The sequence below is a fragment of the Amphiprion ocellaris genome, chromosome 11 (genome assembly GCF_022539595.1).
Source record: "Amphiprion ocellaris isolate individual 3 ecotype Okinawa chromosome 11, ASM2253959v1, whole genome shotgun sequence".
Taxonomy (NCBI): domain Eukaryota; kingdom Metazoa; phylum Chordata; class Actinopteri; family Pomacentridae; genus Amphiprion; species Amphiprion ocellaris.
In genome coordinates this window covers 26,403,980-26,425,757 of record NC_072776.1, presented here as the reverse complement: position 1 = coordinate 26,425,757, position 21,778 = coordinate 26,403,980, and the positions used below count along the sequence as shown (strand labels likewise).

Here is a 21,778-nt window from a genome sequence, read left to right as displayed (position 1 = left end):
AATAGCACAGGAATAGAGTTGTAATCACATCACCCTTGTTTAATCCTCCTCAGAGTTCATTGTCTCTTACTTCAGTTACAGGGAATTACCTTTGTAATATGGAACTGTTTAAAAAAAAATCTGTATTGCTTTGTGTCTTTTTTGTTAAGTTGCTAAAAAAAAAAAAACTTAATAGTAAGTATTTTAGGGAGGGATATGCAACACGCACTGCTGACTCCTACTTCTTTTTCTATTTCTTAGTTTGTTTCACTTTTAATTTACAAGCCAAAGGGGGAGTCTGTGAATGTGGAATCACAGTGTAGACCTATTAACAACAGAATGACAGTACCATACATTGCAATAACATTACAGCAAAGTCAGTTTCTCTACCTTCTTATTTCTGTAGTGTCCAGGTTAAAGCAACAAACAAACAAATAAAAACTTATTTTTAAGCTATCGTGGTAACCGTTTAAATTACATAACAACGCTTAATAATAATAAATTGTACAAAAAACATAAACAAACGGAAGAGGTGAATGCGGGACCTTCAGCAAACTTGCGTTGTTTCAGTCCGACTCATTTGAGCGCTGCACAACATGGGGGACGGAGAACTGTTTGTAAAATTGCAGTCATGACAGCAGGGAATAACGGACAGTGTTAATATTAGGACATGAAGGTAAGGGACTTCAGGTAAGTCATGAAGGAAAGACACATTTGTAAATGTAATGCTGTCAGTGTGAAGCGTTTTGTACCTGTCATGCTAATATTCTGCTCGTTAGCTTTACATGCCCACCTCTGTAAAAGTCATTTGTGTACCGACAAATGAGGTTACTACCAAATTAATTTAGTCATAATTTTCTGAACACGTTCCAATACACGTTTGTAAACGTTTTCCGAAACAACTAGCGACATGCTGGTCAGGTGTAATCCTTCAATGCATTTGACATTACTGTTTACACTTGTTATGCCCGCGTGTTCATAGCAGAAATACTAGACCATAAAGTCATATCATACTTGGATTCACTAAGAAGTGATTCTATTTCTGTTGAATTATTTAGCTGATCTATGAATTTTCATGGGTTGTAAAACAACCATTAAAACATATAATTCAGCTCTAATGTGATCTTTGTGATCTTTGTTTAGCTGAAATGTGGCCAAAGTTTCTCCTTAATCACTTCACACAACTCAGTGTATGTTGCTTGTGGATGTCCATCCCTTTATGTGACTGTGTGCTGTTCAGATTCCTGCTGTATTGAAAGGGATACAGAAATTATACTGGGATCAACCTAGTCAGACTGCTGTTGCCACTTGTATGGAAAAGTGAGCCAGAGGTTCAGGTCGCAAAGTTATGTCATGACTGTCCCCACTAATAAGTAATTCACATTTCTATTTAAACATGTAGCAAGTACTTCTTAGTTAAAATGTATTGTGGCTTGTCAAACAACCCAGAAAACATGTAACTCTGCTCTAATACACTTTGAGCAGAGCAGTGGCTCAAATTAAAGCTGCTGCGTTGTTTAGGTGAGGTGCATTCTGAAACCTGCTGAATTATCATACTGTGTGTCCTTCTCTCAGTTGAAGGCAATCTGAAATCCACAGAGGAGGATGTTGTGTGTCCAGCTGTGCCTCTGGCTTCAGCCTGGGACTCGAGTTTGTGCTGTTACCAGACAGAGCATCCATAAGCTTGCCTCACTCCAGAAGGCCACAGCGCTTCCCCAAAAGAAGATGCAAAGCTTACTCTACCCCTTTAGCAAGCTACAGGGTTATCTGGACAGGTACTGTGGTTTGTGCCAAGATCTGTCATGTGTGACAAGTTTATCACTACCGACAAAGAAACATTAGATCTTTCATATGCTTAGCTCGATCCTTTAATCAAATTGCACCAATATTTCAGGTCTGTGGACAAATCACAGTTCCAGCTCTTTCATCCTAGTTTGGAGGACATGTTGGAAGCAGAGAAGCTCTTCTGCTCTTCACCTTCTCACAAGATAGATTACTACATTTCTGCAGAGAGGATGGACCATGCACCTGCACTCAAACAACCAGAGGTTAGTGGGCAGCCTTAGCCGAGTTTTGCTTTCATTGCTACCAATATGTTTTTATGAGACTGTGTTGAGCAACCTGCCACACAGAAGGATTTTAGTTTCCTATGTCTTGTTTAAAAAATTCAGATGAAGGTTACAAAGCATCGTGCACTAATTGTATGCACCTTTTGTTACCTTTTCAATGTGAAAAGTATCGTGTATAAACAGCCACTAGACAACACAAAGATATAATTGATGATGACTTGTGCAGGAAAATATATCATCAATGAACAATATTGGGATGATGGTAACAATGCAGTGTGTTGGTTAACAGGTAGAATTTCCTGACCACTCCCAGGTGAAAATTGAGTATTTATGAATTTCTATTAAATTTCAGCAGTAGGTTTGTAGGTTTGACTCTGAGTATGTAGTTGATAAGGACATGGTTTGCTTAGCTGTCCTATATAAGCCCTCTGTTTCTATGACAGACAAAAAACAATTGCTACAAACAAAATGATTCTTTGGCAGGCATGACAAAACTGCTGTAGTGTACCACAAATAGCTTTGTGTAGTGGAAGCACTTTGTATTTGGCTAAACAATGGGAGAAATACATTTCGAAGTACCGCTTCTCTGCACTGTGTGCAAGTTGCCATGACACATAGGTCGGGGAAGTGGAAGTGATCATACTTGTGAATGGAGAGGTTTTTTTAAGTTACTTTTTGTTGTTTGGTCACGTGTTAGCAGAAAGCACTGCTGTCAGAATGACAAGGATAAAACCGTTTGACTCTACAGTAAGACGACGCCCCTTCCAGCTGAAGTGGCTCAGCTCTAACAGGAGAGATGCCATACAAAGTTTTATTGTACCTTTGTATGATGGCAATATAATCCATTTAATCAGATTAGTAGCCCACCTTATTAAATCAGTCAGTACGCAGTCTGTTCTTTTGGCCCTAGTTTTATAAGGCTTAAAGTGTTTAACCAGTACAGAATAATTAAACTGATCCCAAGGCAGTTAGTGTAGTCGTTTTATTGTTTGAACTGGCCTCATTATTAGCTACCAATTAACAGAGAACTGTAAAAGAAACCAAAGATAGTGTGAGTGACTGAGCTCCATAGCTTTGAGTATGAAGTTGCTCACAGTGTCCCTCCTCGACTCAGAACAGACCGACGATGTGAAAAAAGTAGAGTAATGTGTCTTTACCCTCCTGCAGCCTCATACATAATTAAGCAGGAGTTGACATTTGATAATAAATGAGCAGATTTATAACCTTATGGACGGTAGTGTCCACCAGAGGGCTTAGAATGGAACATTGTGTTGACAGGACAACGAGATCTCTTTGGCATGCCAAGTTGGTTACCACTCTGCCTCTGTCAGAGAGTGATGTATTTGCAGCTCACTGGCAGCAAGAGCCTCCATCCATCTGTCTTGTGTCGGAGAGATGGATGAGCCTGAGCTGTGTCCTGTGGGACTTGGCGGTCATTGGTACTGCAAAAGCAAATGATGGCAGCCAGAGCAGGTGGTTTAGTTAAATTGTTGAATGAATCAGTGAATGAGTAAAACTTCAAAATACCACAAGAAAAAACATATCAGGGCAAAATTAAGTCAGTAAATTATAGTATTGGATTGTATAGTAATATATATAAGTAAATTAAAGCTAAGAGATTCAATTAATTATTAAAACAGAAACATCAAATTCAACACTGCTAAATACTATAGAATATATAAGCTTCCTGTAGGTATCTGTTGATGATATCTCTGTGCTAATATGTCTTCCCAGGTGTGTTTCATCGGCAGAAGCAATGTGGGCAAGTCGTCTCTCATCAAAGCACTGTTTTCCCTGACTCCTGAGGTCGAAGTCAAAGTCTCCAAAACTCCAGTGAGTAGTCTGAACTGACTTATACACTCAGCTCCCAAAGTGTTGGAACAGTGAGGTCGATTCCTTTATTGTTGCTGTAAACTGAAAACATTTGGGTTTGACATCAAAAGATGAGATCAACATTTCAACTTTTATTTCCAGGTATTTACATCTGAATCTGATACACAACTTAGAAGATAGCGCTTTTTGTTTGAACCGGCCCATTTTTCATGTGAGTAAAAGTATTGGAACATGTGACTGACAGGTGTGTTTTGTTGCCCTGGTGTGTTCTATTACATTGAGTATTCAAACAATAAATAGCGCTCAGTGTATACGTTAAATTTCAGATTTGGGTTTTGCATGTGCAGACTGCATCCGTAGTTAGAGGTGTAACCATCTTCACAACCATTGTGAAGCTGAGAGAAGATGGAAAATAAATCAGAGCCATTGCACAAACATTGGCCATAGTCAGTACAACCATTTGGAACGTCCCGAAGAAGAAAGAAACGACTGGTGGAGTCAGTAACAGACGTTGAATGGTTAGACCAACGAAAACAGCAGCAGCTGACGGCAGAAACATTGTGAGAGTTGTAAAGAAAGACCCTAAAACAGTGTTTAGTGACATCAGTAATAACCTCCAGAGGGCAGCAGTGAAGGTATCACAATCTACAGTTCACAGAAGACTTCATGAACAAAAGAACAGAGGCTACACTAGAAGATGCAAACCACTCATTAGCAAGAAGAATATGAAGGCTAGGCTGGAATTTGCCATGAAGTACAGAGATGAGGCTCAAAAATTCTGGGATAGAGTTTTATGGACTGATGAGACAAAGAGGAACCTTTATCAAAGTAATGGAAAGGCTAAAGTTTGGAGAAAGAAAGGATCTGCTCATGATCCCAAACATACAAGCTCATCTGTGAAACACAGTGGAGGTAATATCATAGCTTGGGCTTGCACGGCTTCTTCTGGGATGGGCTCATTAATCTACATTGCTGATGTAACACATGGTGGCAGCAGCAAAATGAACTCAGAAGTTTCAGAAACATTTTGTCTGCCAATTTAAAGAAAGATGCAATCAAACTTATTGGGAGATCCTCCATCATGCAGCAAGATAATGACCCAAAACACACTGCCAAAACAACAAAGGGGTTCATCAGAGGCAAGAAGTGGAATATTTTAGACTTGCCAAGTCGATCTCCAGACTTCAACCCTATAGAGCTGCATTTTACCTGCTAAAGAGGAGACTGAAGGGAGTAACCCTCCAAAACAAACAACTGAAAGAGGCTGTGGTGAAAGCCTGGAAAAGAATCACAGGAGAAGAATGCAAAAGTTTGGTGATGTCAGTGGGCCACAGGCTTGATGCAGTTATTGCAACTAAATATTAAGTCTTATTCACTTTAATCTATTTTAAGTCACTCTTATCCAATACTTTGCTCACATGGTGGTGTTCTATTGCAAATAATGCTATCTTCTAAGCTGTGTATCAGATCCAGATGTACAGTGGGGCAAAAAAGTATTTAGTCAGCCACTGATTGTGCAAGTTCTCCCACTTAAAATGATGACAGAGGTCTGTAATTTTCATCATAGGTACACTTCAACTGTGAGAGACAGAATGTGGAAAAAAAATCTAGGAACTCACATTGTAGGATTTTTAAAGAATTTATTTGTAAATTATTGTTACGGGGGGATCAGAGAACCCAGGCGCAGACATAGATATGGGGAGACAGGAGGAATATTGGGAAGGACTTTATTTAAACTAAACAAGAGCTAAGACAATACAACAGGAACCAGGGCTGAGGGGAAACCCAAATCTAGCTAAATATGAAATATGCAAAACCAAACAAAACTATCAAATCCAACACCAAAGTCCAAAGGAAAAAACCCAAACACTAACAACTACATTAACAAGGGAGGGAGTTGAAAGTCCATGTTGCCCGGTGACAGCCCCAAAACATCAACATACCAGCTACAGTGTGTGCAAACCTGGTGAAGACCTACAGTAAATGTTTGATCTCTGTAATTGACAACAAAGGTTATATTACAAAGTATTGAGTTGAACTTTTATTAATGACCAAATACTTATTTTCCACCATAATTTACAAATAAATTCTTTAAAAATCCTACAATGTGAGTTCCTGGATTTTTTTTTCACATTCTGTGTCTCACAGTTGAAGTGTCCCTATGATGAAAATTACAGACCTCTGTCATCATTTTAAGTGGGAGAACTTGCACAATCGGTGCCTGACTAAATACGTTTCTGCCCCACTGTAAATACTTGGAAATAAAAGCTGAAATGGTGATCTTTTGATGTCAAACCCAAATGTTTTCAGTTTACAGCAAAAATAAAGGAATTGGTCTCACTGTCTGTGTAGTTTCTCATTCATCCAGGTCATGGTTATCCAAAGTTGTTTAAATCAATCCAACTGGACTTTAAGAAAGTTCCTTGAAGACCTTTCACCTCTCATCAGTTCTCCAGAACTGAAGAAGCCTCTTGGATGAGAGGTGAAACGTCTTCAAGGAACTTTCTGAAAGTCCAGTTGGATTGATTTAAACAACTTTGGATAATTGGTCTCACTGTTCCAATACTTCCAATACAGTGTACGTCTGGTCATAGCGTTTATATACAGCTGCAAAGTACAGGCAAAAATGGGATGGAAGGTCAATGCATGTTAATAGATAACTATTGGCCTGATTGGTCCTACTGACTTATTCTCTGGCAGGTCTAGGTGTAAAAACGTAATAAATTCTGTTCTCTTGTATTGAAGAATTCTTAAAAGGTTTTTAAAAAATGTATTCATAGAACCCCATAGAAAACCTGTTCGCTGTAAAGAGTCTTTTATAACCAATTTGACACTAAAAGGTTGTTCCTATATCCATTTGCTGAAAGTATTAAGTTTCTGGGCTTACCTTTTTGGAAGGTAGTCCCTGTTAAATAGGCAACTTCCACCACTGTGGAGTGGACACTTGAATTTTCAGTTGTGTATTGCTGAAACTCTGATATTGGTGTTTGAGTGGCATATGAATCGTGTATTCAGTTACTTTGAAAAAAAAGAACATTCCAATCTTTTTTCAGTGACAGCGGAAAACATCACACTTGTAAAGACCCTGTTTATCTTGGCAGCCTTGAGTTTTCAAAGAAGCAAAATGCATGATTGTTTATTGTGACAGACACATGATTTTCAATTATTCCATTATAGAAAATTAAGAGGTATAGTTATAACTGGGAACTCAAGACTGCCGTGATATACATGGTCTTTACAAGTGTATGTAACCTTTTGTTCACAACTGCATATATACATCTCCAAGCAGGTAATGTATAACTGATGCAGTGAAAAGTTATACTTTGTGCAAAAAGGGGAGTTTGAAGAAAAGCATGTTGATATTCCAGCAATTAAAACACTGGCCAGCAGCAGACGGGTCCCCCCTTGTGAGCTGGGTTCTGCTCAAGGTTTCTTCCCATTAAAGGAGAGTTTTTTCTTTCCACTTTAGCCTTAGGGCTTGTTCTGGGGATTCAGGCCTATGGGTCCTGTAAAGCATCTTGAGACAATTTGTATTCTAATTGGTACTATATAAAGAAAATTGAATTGAAAATTGAATTGAATTGGAAAATATTCTGTTGTTGCAGACTGATTATGTACATTCCGCACACTGTCATTAAGTTCATTTTCATTTTAACAAAACCTTAACTGGACATAATATCTAGAATATTTGGAGACTAAGTAAAAATGTTGAGAATAAAATAATAAAATATTCTTATCTATATGCTGCTGTATTGAACATAAAGTGATGATAACATTGAACTACACTGAAATTTAATTAGAAAGTTCATACACATGCTACCAAATATATCTTTTTTGTCTTTCTTTATCATTTAATTTAGTGGTTTTCCATGATAACCTTTTCAAGTTTATCTGTGTAATCTTCTCAGGGTCACACAAAGAAGATGAACTTCTTCAGAGTGGGCAAAGCATTCACCATTGTGGACATGCCAGGCTATGGGCACAATGCACCTAAGGACTTTGTGGATATGGTAGAGCCTTATCTTTACACGAGGAAAAAGTAAGATATCTACTATATTGCCCTGACAGACAGAATTAATGACCTTCATGGACACATAATTGACACTAACATTGCTGTAATACGATTTATTTTGGAAGGCCACTGCACGATTGACAGTAATAACACCAGAGTTAGCTAGAAGCTAATTTGCATCTGTTGCCATATGTGTCATAATGTATGCTGCAGAAACAGGCCAAGAAAGAACTCCCCTTATGTTTACATACCTTTGGGAGATGAAATTCATTCAAGAAGCCAATATCACTCTGTCAGAAAGATAGATTTATGAATGTCTGACTGTACCATAGTAGTATCCATGATTTACTCTAAATGTTTGCGATACATCAACTTGCTAACACATTATTGACTGCACTTTTGAACACCGTCCTTTCTAAAATACAATTCTTGGACTTCACTTTTTACACAAAGACAGAAATGCAACAGTAAAAATATTTTTTTAATATCAAATAGCCAGTAGAAATGGCTACTTAGGTAATTAATTCACCAAGCCCTTTATTAGGAGCATCACACTAATACTGGCTCTTCAAATAGCCTCAGTGTCATGGATTCCACAGGACACTGGAAACATTGCACTGAGATTATGTTTCATGTTGACATGATTCATTACATAATTTCTGCAGATTTAATAACTGCACATCCATGTTGTTAATCCCCTGTTCCTCCACATATCAAAAGTGTGCTGTTAGATGTACAGTCAGATCCATAAATACTTAGACATTGGTACAGTTTTCAGCATTTCAGCTCTGTACACCACCACAATGGATTTGAAATGAAAAAATCAAGATGTGCTTTAATTACAGACTTTTAGCTTTAATTTGAGGGTATTTACATCCTAATCGGGTGAACGGTGGAAGAATTACAACACATTTTAGATGTGTCCTCCACCTTTTTAGGACCGTCTAGAGTTCATTTCAAGTGTGGTATTTGCGTTTGGACTATGGCAAGGTCAACTCTCAATATGATGTCCACAGAGCTGTCACTATCAGTGAAGCAAGCCATCATTAGACTGAAAAATTAAAACAAGAAAAGCACTCAGGCAGCGCAGTACTCCGCCAAGTCTGCTCAGTCATATGTTTTCCAATGGAGAAGTCCTGATAAGTCCGCAGCGGTCAATCTGAAGTAGGATTACAATTGTGTGATCGTCACCAGGCAGCTAACGTAGTGTTCACTTGTTGTTATAGTTAGTGACGCAGTGCCACTATCTGGCAATGATGCAGAAATCTTTAATAAATCTGTGGATCAGACTATAAGCAGCATCACTGCCAAAATCTAATCAGGTGGTCCTTGTGTAATTTCTGACCTTCGCTGAAAGTTTCATCCAAATCCGTTTTCCGTTTTTGAGTAATGTTGCACACGGACAGAAGGACAGATTAACAAACGGAAGATCAAACGAGCACCGATCGTCCGTCACATAACTCTGCCACGTTCCTTGGTGGAGTAATAATAAAGCCATCATAGAGATAAAGAAAAAAATAGGTGTGGCCAAATCAACTGTTGGTACATTCTTAAAAAGAAAGGATGCACTAGTGAGCTCAGCAATGCCAAAAGACCTGGAAGAAAATGGAAAACAAGTGTGATGGATGACAGAAGAATAATTTCCCTGGTCAAGAAAAAGCCCTTCTTCACAACAGTTGGCCAGATCAAAAACACTCTCCAGCAGGTAAAAGTCAACAATTAAGAGAATACTTCACCAAAGTGAATACAGAGGATTCACCACAAGCTGTCAACCATTGGTGAGCCTCAAAAACAGGAAGGCCAGATAAGAGATTGCCACAAAACATCTAAAAGAGCCTGTGGAGTTCTGGAACAACGCCCTACATAATTAATAGGTACTAAGGGGCCTGATTAATGCCAAAATGTTCCTTACACCATTACACCACCAGTAGCAGCCTGCTGTCCCAGGGCTCTTTAAGTCTGTGAATTCATGCTTTTGACTACTAGTTCTGAGCTACCAACTGCAGCCTCAGCAAAATGGAGATTCATCAGACCCATTTCTCCGTCTTCAGCTGTCCAGTTTTTGGTGAGACTGTTCTTGTTCTTGGCCGATACAAGTAGAAAACATCTACATCTTACACAGAGATGCGGACAAAGCTCATGCCTCATCAAATTTCAGCAGTTTTCAGAAATATAACTAAAAAGAAAGAACTGTTAAATACAATAATGCAGCTGTATGGAAATATAGTGTATGTTTATGAGCTGTATTTGTGTTTGTAGGTAAGTGATTCTGATAGTTTGTGCTCTTGCTGTCTTGTGACATCATGTAAGCTTTTGATCTCACTTTGTGGTGTATCCAGAGAGGTCATAGTTATATTGCGGCGCTATATAAATAAAATTGAATTGATTTGAATGTTCTACCTGTACCATCAACATGTTCTAATTTTTGAATAGATTTAAACTATAAAGCGTGTGTATGCAATTCAGAATTTTTTGAACACTGCAGCACTCCCTCAGTCAGATTCTGTTTATTGGCTGGTCAACAGATCTGTTGGGGCAGTTAAAGGAGCAATCAGGCTATTGTGACAGTTACTTTACTGTTCTGACTCTAGAAACAGGAATAGCTGTACCATCAACAATGATAACATTATCAGTTTTTATTTATTTAAAAAAGTATTGTGATTATAGATTTCATTTCAGTTTTCAAATGTGTAAAATTTCAGAACTGTACTTATTTGACACTTGCGATGCTGTGTGTGAGAGTAAATCTTCGCACTGATGCCAGAGACTATCAGGACATTTTGTTTGGTAAATGCGACTTCTTCTCACGTATTTCTCCTTGGGTATGTACATTTGGAGCCACATTAGCCAAATTAAATTCACCTTAAGTGATTCGTGTATGTTACAGTTTCCTCCTAGATTGTATTACCTGTGGATTGTGACTTGGTCCACAAGGTGATGCTGTGTACTTTCTACGGTCATTTCGAGTTCATTTGCATTTTATAAGTGTTCCAGCCTTGTTGATCAAATCTGTTTAAGAACCTCGAGAGAAAGACCATCAATGATAAATGAATGAAACTGCTATAATTACTGGTTTGCTTTTAAATGTACTGCCCTTATGTTCCATACCTGAGGATCTCTGTCAGTCAGTGTTGACAGGACCTTGAAGAGTCAGTCTGTGAACTGTCTCAGTTACACTAAGAAACTTGGCAAATGCATGTTTGTTTTCTTTCAGTCTGGTGAGGACGTTCCTGTTGGTTGATGGCAGTGTTGGTTTGCAGAAAGCTGACCTGATCGCCCTGGAGATGTGCGAGGAGATAAAGTGTCCATATGTGGTAGGACAGTCACATGGTTTTTGTTGTTGTTTTAATAGTAAATTCAGGCTGGTGTAACAAGCAAAGATCTCCAAGGGAAGGATTAATTAGAATCTCGGCCTCAAAAGCAGAGCATATGGATCAAACTGTTATTTATTTCACAGGAAAAAAAACCCACATTTCTCTGTTTTATTGATCAACCACCATGTGACGAGGGTTAGCTACCATTTCTATTTTTTTATTTCTGATTTCCAATTCTGTTTATTAATTCTGGTTCTGAATCACTCTTAGTTTTGATTCTTTGAGTTGCAAGTGGTTCAGGTTACTACAACAGTAATATCCTGCTTTTACATTAATGTAAATGTAATAATACCATAATGATGTGATATATTGTATTAACAGTCACAGGAGACACAGTGTGCATGTAATACTTTTTCTAAATCTATTGACATACTTTGACTTGAAGCCACATTCTTAACGCAGGACCTTTAAAGTGTGTTTTTCCTACTTAAAGAATCTGAAGACTTTCTCTGACACTGCCCATCTCTGTATAGCAGCATAATGAAGTACTTAATAATGATATGAATTACTATAGTTAGTTGTTTTTTAACCAGTGAGGTAACACAGACGCAGTCAGAGTGCATTTTGCGTAATGCAAATAATATACTGTACAGCCTACAATGTAAAACCTTTGAAAGCAATGCTGGACTGTCATCATCTCCCCCAAGAGTCCACAACAGCAGGACAACATTTGAATGAAACTTTGCCTGAGAAAAAGTAGTACACATACTGTTTTTGCTGGATATGCACAGTTTCCTTTTTTTGGAAGGGGTGGGGCTTACTAGACCTCCTTTTTACATTCTACTCATTCTTCTTGCAAATCCTCATCATTATGTCCACACTGAATTAATGCTGAACGCTCCCACTCAGCTATTTAAAAAGTGCCGTCCCCTCTGAAATGCCACCGCTCTGACGTTATAATGAAGCACCCCCACTCTCTATGCACTCTGCAATCAATTATTCATGCTCTTAGGTTATTAAACACTATAACACATTAAGACTGTGACAGTGCAGCTTTGGACAAAGATGAACTTTCTTTGCTGAAATAAAGAGATGGCAATGGGCCCATGAGCTGAAATCGGCAAAGTTTCAATCCTGGAACAGAAACAAAAGTTTGCTCAACCAATCTAAATCTGTTTTAGAATTTTTTCATGTTCAGCAGTGCTCTTGGACAAAACAATTTGGGCACTGTAATTTCTGGAAATCTGAAAAAGATGAATCATTCAATCACATGTAGTGTTGTGTGGTGTAGTACTCAGATATTGCCAGCAGGTGTCGGAATGAGTCTCTTCTGCTTTTCATGCAGCTTGATCCACGGTCAGAATGCAGCTCAGGAAATTAGTTTCTTAACCCCAACAAAACCCCAAAAAACATTTCATCACAATAACTTAATTCTACACATCAGCCGAAATAAATGCACCAGATGTGGTGAAAATTTGCAGCTCCCCAATGCAACTGTGAATAAAAATTCTGGGACTTACTGGCTAAACTGCAGACTGTGTTTACTGTACATACCTATTTCCAGGTTTCAGAGAAATCCAACATCATTTTTTTCTTTTTTTGTGTGATTTATGGCATCAAAACTGTATCCTACTGCACAGAAGAGATTTTTGGTTTATATGTACTTCCAGTCATGGCTGTACTGTTTCTATAGAGGTGCAGGGAAAAAGAGTTAATATAACGTTGAGTTTAACGTTGAGTTAAAATGTGACAGCAAAAAACACTGTTTCTGAACTTGCTTGGAGTTCAGAGAATTCAGAATTTTGAGAAAAAAAGGAATAGGATCGAAATGCAAAGACATTGCGATGTATTAAAAATCTCTTTAGTTGTTTTTATTTGATCAGATTGTGTTATTAAAATTTTTTCTCATACAAAACAACTCTGTCACACTCTTTGTTGTACAGATGGTGGTGACGAAGATTGACAAATGTGGACATGGAACGCTGCTGACAAACTTAATCAGTCTACAGGATGTGGTTAAAACCCAGACCACAAACTGCTTCCCCCAGCCGTTTCTGATCAGGTGACAGTCTCCCTTTTTCTTAAGGGGAAAAGCCATAGATGTGCAAATGTCAAAAAATCTAACAATGAATGTGTCCTATTCTCTAGATCCACTCCTTCTTGCAGAGCTCCATTGTTGTACAAAAACTTTTAAAAACACTGTTGTTTATTTTCAGTCATGTCCGCTGCCATAAATAATCAGCACAGTACCTAAAAAAAATTGTGGCATTGTAGCAGTACCTAATATGGATACTTTCAAAATGTTTTATGGGATTTTTTGTCATTAAAAAGGATGCCTTTTTATTCATAACACATTTGTCTCCTCTACCTGTTGAGATGGTAAATTTTCACAGCACCAGTTACTTTACTCTAACAAGTCTGTCTTTGAGTCTTTATTTTTGACAAAAACATTATTTTCTGTACTATAGATCTGGACTTGAGTAGATCAAGTGAAAATAACAAAATCTCATTAGACATTAGACTCAACCACAGGGATGGCATTACTCAATCACACAACTCTTTAGAAATATGTGTCATAAAATGTGGAACATTTTTTACTGAGTCAGGTAGTATCTGAATATTTACACACAGAGAAGTCAAAGTGCAGTCCTCAGTTATCTGTAACAGCATTTTGGCAAAATGTATTGGATTCTGCCTACATTGTTCTTTATTTTCCTCATTTTTTTGACAATGTATGAATTTATTAATCTGTTGTGATGAAAAATGTTGACCTGTACTTCCCAGTTAGATTTTATCTTTCTTTCTCTCTCTTCTTTGCAACAGCTCCCTGAATTTTGGGGGGGTCTACTTCCTGAGATGCTTCATTGCCCATGTAACAGGGAGCATCAGATTAAAGGACACCTGTCAAAGCTGATGAGAGGCCAGCTCGTGTGGAAATAGGACTTGACAAAGGTTTGTCCTTTATCACCTTGTGTTGAACGTTTCTACAAAAACAGACACTGTAGGATTGTTGCACCATACACCTAGAGACATATTTTCTAATAAAATGTGACGCACTTCTTTGTTGGTTTGGTTGGTTATCGTTTTACTGTAGTTACAGATTACAGTATTTTATACAGATTGCAGACAGATACCCCGAAGCATACTAAATGCCTAATAGGCAATGGATGCTGGAAAACCAATAGTCCTCTTTCCCTCACAATAAAAATATGATCATATCATGCATGGATTATTAAAAACCTCAGTGCAGTTTTTTTTAGTACTCACAAACATGTTCAACTGGATATTTTTTCAATACTATATACTATTTTGAGCAACATTCATTGTAGTGGATACCACACATTAACAGTTTAAAGTGCACTTCAGGACAATTACAAGTGAAAAGGGTAAAACATTTTTGGCTAACAGGTATCATTATGACACTTGCACAGCTGATTACCTACATCAAGATTTTTCTTTTTTTTCTTTTTTGCATTACAAGCTTAAAGAAATGTTATGTTTAAATATGCAGATGCCTGTATTATGTCATTAAAAATGTGAAAATGTGCATTCATTTTCAGAACAGAAATCTAACATTTGTGAAAGTCACGTTCAAAATTTGTGTTTCGTTTTGTTCATGTATTGGAGTGAAATGTTTTCTTTAAGAGGACATTTTGGATATCTCTTTTCATCACTCACTAAATTGGAATATCAGCAGTCAGAAAAAAAATCACTCTTTGCTACGTTTTGGGAAATAAAATATTCTATATTTGGGCTGTGAATTATATATGAACAAACCCTTGTGTAAAAAACTGTGAAGAATGTGGCTTAGAGTACTAAGTCAAAAAGTCATTTGGTGAATTTCCATCCATCTTTTATTTTACTCCACAATTTAGGGAAAAGGTCTGAGCAAATAACATCATACAACCTGCCCAGTTTATTACTTATATGTGAGTATTCTGCATTGTGCAGAATAGACAAAATGCAATAAAATGAATACCTAAATCTGTATTTGTTTGTTTTCACTCCATCAGTCTGATAGAAGATGTGGAAAAATTGACCAGTGCAAGAAAAATGATGTTTTTTTCCTTACAGATTTATGCTACAATTTTTCAAGGTAACGCATATTATAATAACAATGAATATATTGCAACATGCGCAAGGTCTGTCACTTTGTTCGCTGCTGGTTTGGATGAATTGTTGTGAATGTTGTGGGTTTTAGTTGAAGTTTGTAGCCCATGCATAAAATACTGTTACCCTGTGGTAATAATTAACAGCCATACATTTCTCTAATAAATAACATAGAATCTGAAAAACAGGGGAAAGCTATAAAAATATATCACAGTGCTTCCAGCTTGTAGTTTTTGCTGTTAGAAATATCACTAAGAAATTTCAGTCAAGAACTGTGGAAGTCATTATGAGATGTGGAAGAGCAAGACAACGTTCAGATAAAATGCAGGGCAGATGGGAAAAGTAAAACCCCCATATGAGAGCAAAGGAGCTGCAGTTCACAAAGGAGTGGTGCGTTGTCCCAGTATGTAACATTGATTTACAGGTCCTGCGTGGGAGAATGAATAGAAAGAAACTTCACCTGTGACATAAAACTCCATGTCCAAAGTCTGAAGAAGAAGAAGAAAGAACATGCAGATAAACCTGACTGGTTTTGGATAATAAAGTACTGTGGAGAGATGAAGTTAAAATAGAGTTCTTGGCCCCAAAACACCAAAGGTATGATTAGAGGGGAAAAAAAGGAGTAGTACCTGAGGAAAAGAACACCTTGCCAACTGTTGCACTGCTTTAGACTGTGACAGCCAGTGCTACAGAAAATATTGCATTATTAGAAGGAAGAGTGAATTTCACCAAATATTAGCAAAATCTCTTGCCAAGTGTCCTGCAGTCAGCCAAGTAAGTGAAACTGCAAAATGTCAACTACAACAATCCAAAGCAGATGTCAAAATCCACCATGAACTACTTCAAGAAACACATTAAAGCTTCCATAGGCCCCTCACTGCCACATCTGTAAACATCTGTAAACATCTGTAGTCTTTAACATGCTGTGTGTGCATAGGAGCCTCAAGCTTTCTGAACCAGAAGTGATCTACAAAAAAAAAAGTGCATTAAAAATCCTAAATCAAGAAAAAAATGTTTGTAAAATGTGACATTTGGTGCCTTAACTGTTGCACTTTTTTTTTTCATTAAGTCTCCAGTTTTCTTGCGGGTCAAATTGGCCCATTTTAAAGTTTAAAAATCCCCCCAAAAATTGTTTAAAGTATTTTATTTTTTTGGTATGAAACGTCTTCTGCTTGGCTTAATAATTGTATTCAACATATAAAATGAAAATAGTTCATGTCACATATTTGCATTACTTCGTCCTGGCTAGGGTCTACAAGTCAAAGGATGAATCAGCAGCCAGTCTGTGGGATGCAGAGACAGCCAGGGCTATATTTTGTGCCACAATGTCTCTGGAGACAAGTCCTCATGACTCGTTTGTCTTGATTTTAAGTCAGCAGGTCAATTTGACCCTAAACAAAAGTGGTGTCTCATGTTCATTTATCAAAAAATTTCAAAATGTAAAATATATTTTTGTAAAAAATCTGTCATTTGAAATTATTGTATCTTGTATTTATGCTATTTCAATGTCCATTAAAAAAATTTTTAACATGCATTTTTTATGAAAATCTTTCTTTCTTTCTTTCTTTCTCTTGCTGTCTTTGTTCTTTATGTTTCTACGTTTTGAATCAAAATCATGAAAATCAAAATTCATGTGGTAATATAAACAATATCTGCTGTTCTACATGCATAGTTGAGAATGCTTTTCTTCACTTCAGATGTAATTATCGGATACAGCAAGATTCAGAATGACATCAAGAGGAAAGCTGATGAGCTGCAGGGTGGGTTTGCAAGAGGGAATGGAAATCACATAATATCTAAAATGTGCAGAATATAGTTGTCTAAATATTCTGTGGATCTTCGTTTGTTTGTGTTATGTTTTAGAAGTGGTTCTCAAGCAATTTTACCTGGTAAAATAAAGGTCAGATAAAAAAAATGTAATAGTCTGTGAATCTTCATTTGATGGTGCTTGAAGATGCTTTGCAATGGAAAAAAACAACAAAAAACAATAAAGAACTTGTTAAAGAAGGTGTTATCATAGGGAGGTGGTCATAGAGTGTGTGAGGATACAAAGGTTTAGTGTTTGATGCTGGAAACCCAAGTCTGTATGCTCCACCCAGCATGTCCTCACATATAAGCACATAAACACTTTATGTGTGTACTCTTAGTAAGTGATTATATGACACTATAAAATAAAAAGTCATGAAGATAAATCATGGCATAACAATGAAAGACGTAAGCTTCTCAGGACAATATATGAATGAAGAAGCAAATCTCAGTCTTCTTTGTCAATCTATGTCAGATGATTTAATGCTGTTTTCACTTCAAATGGAGGTCTTGTGCTCTAAATATTATGAAAATGGCGACTGATGTTCAGTGTAAATCAAGGGAATAACTTGTTTGCACTAATTCATTGATGCAAGTTTGTCTTACACTTAGGAGCATGAGCACACCAATTACACCAATGTACAGGTAAACCAATCACTTCTCTGAATGAGTTCTTCATTTAAACTGTTTGTCCAGCCTTTAAGTGAATTAAAATCCATTAAGTAAGCAAACAGTACCTCATACAGTTTGTTTGAAACATTTCATAAATCTTAAATATAACTAAAAAATAATAATGATTCATGTGGATGTTAGTCTGAGAGGTAGCAAACCTGAACATTTTTCCAGACGAAAACACCAGACACCACAGGACACCCCCAGCATGTATATTTGTATTTGTGGATGGATGGATGGATGTAGTGTAGGGACGGACAAATGGATAATATGGATCAAAGTTGTAAATAACTAACTCATAAAGACGAGTGATTGGTTTGCTTGTACCACTGGTGGTGATAGATAGATAGATAGATAGATAGATAGATAGATAGATAGATAGATAGATAGATAGATAGATAGATAGATAGATAGATAGATAGATAGATAGATAGATAGATAGATAGATAGATAGATAGATAGATAGATAACGGATTAGATTTATATAGCGCTTTTCTATTAAGGCATACTCAAAGTGTGTACAATGGATCCATTATTCATTCACTCACACATTCTCAGTCTGATGGTGGTAAACTACATTTGTAGTAGCCACAGCTGCCCTGGGGCAGACTGATGGAAGCATGGCTGCCAGTCTGCGCCTACCGCCTCCGACCACCACCAACATTCATACGCATTCATACACCAGTGTGAGTAGCTGCACTGGAAGCAAGGTGAGTAAAGTGTCTGCCAAAGGACACAACAGCACATGACTAGAACAGAGTGGGAACCGAACCGCCTTCGATCATTGGACGACCCGCTCTACCGCCTGAGCCACAGCCGCCCCATAGATTCTGCTTTGTATGTAATAAGTTAAAAGTAAAAGTAGTATGATAGATTCTGAACATTTACAGAATCCAGCTGTGAATCAAAATGTTATAATTTGGTTTATATCTGATAAAAGTGTAGATAAATAAAATATTTTTTTTACAAAACTAGAAATACAACACTTTTGAGGATATCACTAGAATATGGATGCAGGTTGAAGATTAAAAATGTCTCACAGATCAGCAAACATGCTGCCATAAACTTTTTTTTTGTTTAAGCAAGAGGTCAAGGGCACTTTCTGAAAATCTCATTGTTTTGTCCTTCATTTTTTTTATACTCCCAGTCTTCTTGTTACATAAAAGTAAAAGCTAATCTGTGTAGCCATTTCCAAAAATTGTCTTATCTTCATTTCCTTGTTTTACAGTGTGAGAGGTGAACGTACCAGATTAGATCGCTATCTGGTATCAGATCATTTAAGATAATGGCTATGATATAACACAAACCCTCGCACACTCATTTACACACCAGGAGCAAAAAGATACTTAAACTTTACTGCGACCTGAATGAAGGACAAGTCACAAGGAGACAAAACGATAAAAGCTGATGGGACAGATAAAGACTGATAAGCTTTCCTCTGAAGAACTCTGTTCTTCACTCTGTTTCTTTCTGTGTCCTTTCTCCGAGTGTCCCTGGTCCCAGAGCTGGATGCTGGATGCTTCAGATGTGTGGCTGTGTTTTATGGTCCTTGTGTCCCACCCCCCACCTCTCTATCTCTACCTCTACACCTCTATCTCTACCCCTCTACCTCTTCCCCTCTATCTCTACCCCTCTATCTGTATCCCTCTATCTCTACCTCTACCCCTCTATCTCTACCTCTCTACCTCTTCTGTCCCCGGCCAGCAGGCAGATGGGTCCCCCCACATTAGAGCCGGGTTCTGCTCGAGGTTTTTTTCCCTGTTAAAAGGGTGTTTTCCTTGCCACTGTCGCCTTTTGGCTTGCTCTGGGGGTCAGGCATATGGGTTCTGTAAAGCGTCTCGAGACAGTTTGACTGTAATTGGCGCTATATGAATAAAATTGAATTGAATTTAATTGAATCCCCCTAAACCTAATAACTGGTTAGTCCCTTGGCAGGAACAACTGCAGTTAAATGTTTGGTACAGCTTGTGATCCGTCTTTTAGATCGCCATGGAGGAATTTTGGATCGCTCTTACTGCAGAATAGTTTTAGTTCGGTCGCATTAGATGTCTTATGATCATGAACTGCACTTTGAAGGTCTTGCCACAGCATCTCAATTAGATTCAAATCTGGACTTTGACTCAGCCACTCCAGAACCTTAATTTTTTTCTTTTTGAGTCATTCAAAGGTGGACTTGCTTGTGTGCTTTGGGTCATTGTTTTGCTGCAGAACTCATTTGTGTTGAGCTTTAGGCCATGAACTGATGATGGATATTCTCCAGGAGGATTTTCTGATAGAAAGCAGAATTCATGGCTCCATCAGTTATAACAAGTCATCCATGTCCTCAAACCATCACACTACCACCACCATGTTTCACTGTTGGAATCATGTTCTTCTTGTGGAATGCAGTATTAGCTTTACACCAGATGTAACGGACCCATGTCTTCCAAAACATTTTACCTTTGACTCATCATTCCACAGGATGGCATCCCAAAAGTCTTAGGGCTCATCTAGATATATTTTTGTTTGTTTTTTTGCAAATACCAGATGAACCTTTGTGTTCTTTTTGGTCAGTAGTGGTTTGCACCTTGCAGCTCTCCCATGATGCCATTTTCTCTTACTGTCTTCCTTGAATCATGCAGACAAAGCTTAACTGAGGCCAGTGAGGTCTGCAGATCTTTTGATGTTCATCTGGGTTCATCTTGAAGAAATGTTGGTTGTTGGGCCACTCCTGAGAAGGTTCACCACTGGTCCATGTTTTTCCATTTGTGGATAATGTCTCAGTGTGGATCTCTGGAGTCCCAGAGCCCTATCAATGACACTGTAACCCTCCAGACTGATAAATATCAATGACTTTGTTTCTCATTTGTTCTTCAATCAGTTGAGAAGGTGGCGTCATATGCTGCTTTTTGAGATCCTTTAGCTACTTCACAATGCTACACAGGTTCTATTTAGTGATGTTTAGATTCAACAATCCTGGCAGTAATCATATGTGAGGGTGTCTGGTGAAACTGAACCCAATTGCCAAATTAATTTGGTCATTTGGTAGATTGGTAGCTAAGGGGGCAATTACTTTTTCACAGCACTGTGTTAAGGCAGTCCTGAGTCATCCATGGCTCGTACACTTCTGAATGTTCCATGATGGATCATTGAAACTTTGTCACTTTAAACAAACACACATTTTAGTTCTTTCATAGATTTATTTAAGGTCTTCTGGAAATATGCCAAAATCTGCTAGGTCAAAACTATGCAAGCAGCAATTTGATATAGCTGTGGATAGCTGTATTAATCAAATTTTCTCAGTGGCATGACGTCAGCTTCTCGTGAGTGATTTTGATTGACTACAGATGCCGACTCCTCTGAGCCTATTTAAATAGGGCCCTTTTGATACATTCATATCACTCAGATGCAAACACTTCTATTGTATGGCTAAGGAGATAAAGAAGAGGACTTCTGGAGGAAAGTTCTGTGGTCAGAAACAAAAATGTGTCTATTTGGCCACAATGAAAAACAGTCTTTGTCTGAAATCTAACAAATTTTTTGAAACTGCTCCATTTCTGTCAAGAGGATCGGTCAAAGACACAACCACAAGCCTATGGATGGCCACCAAATTTGCCTAATTGAGGTGAAAATGGGCAAAGGACATTTAACCAAACATTAGCATGGCTGTATGTAGATTTTTGACTGAGCAGACCGTGACCCACTTCCAATATACGTATAATAAATCTATGAAAGAATCAAAATGCATGTTTATTCTTTGTGACAAAAATGCATGTCTTTTGATTTCTCCATCACGGAAAATCAGAACTCAAAACTGCCATAATACACATGATCTTTACAAGTGTAGAGAAGCTTTTGTTCACAACCACACGATCTTGTATCTCTAAAAATGCACAAACCCATCGGTCATTTGCCTTTTCACATTTGTTGCGTGTGTTTAAACCAGCTGGTATGTACTAACAGAAAAAAATCCTAAATTATTGGCAGCCAAACAGTTAATGAAT

The 21,778-nt window shown here is 37.7% G+C and overlaps 1 protein-coding gene across 2 annotated transcripts; it reads left to right on the top strand.

The window, feature by feature from the left end:
* Window positions 1-554: 554 nt before the first annotated feature.
* On the top strand, window positions 555-15,197 carry gtpbp8 (GTP binding protein 8 (putative)). 2 transcript variants are annotated; one of them, XM_023298951.3, is made up of 8 exons: window positions 555-655; window positions 1,555-1,754; window positions 1,874-2,027; window positions 3,783-3,881; window positions 7,790-7,920; window positions 11,108-11,207; window positions 13,151-13,269; window positions 14,031-15,197. In XM_023298951.3, exons 2-8 carry the CDS (start codon window positions 1,585-1,587, stop codon window positions 14,119-14,121), a joined length of 864 nt encoding a protein of 287 aa, XP_023154719.1. In that variant the 5' UTR covers window positions 555-655; window positions 1,555-1,584; the 3' UTR covers window positions 14,122-15,197. The 2 variants fall into 2 exon arrangements, with proteins under 2 accessions (XP_023154719.1, XP_023154713.1); XM_023298945.3 differs by having other exon boundaries at window positions 555-669.
* Window positions 15,198-21,778: the final 6,581 nt, after the last annotated feature.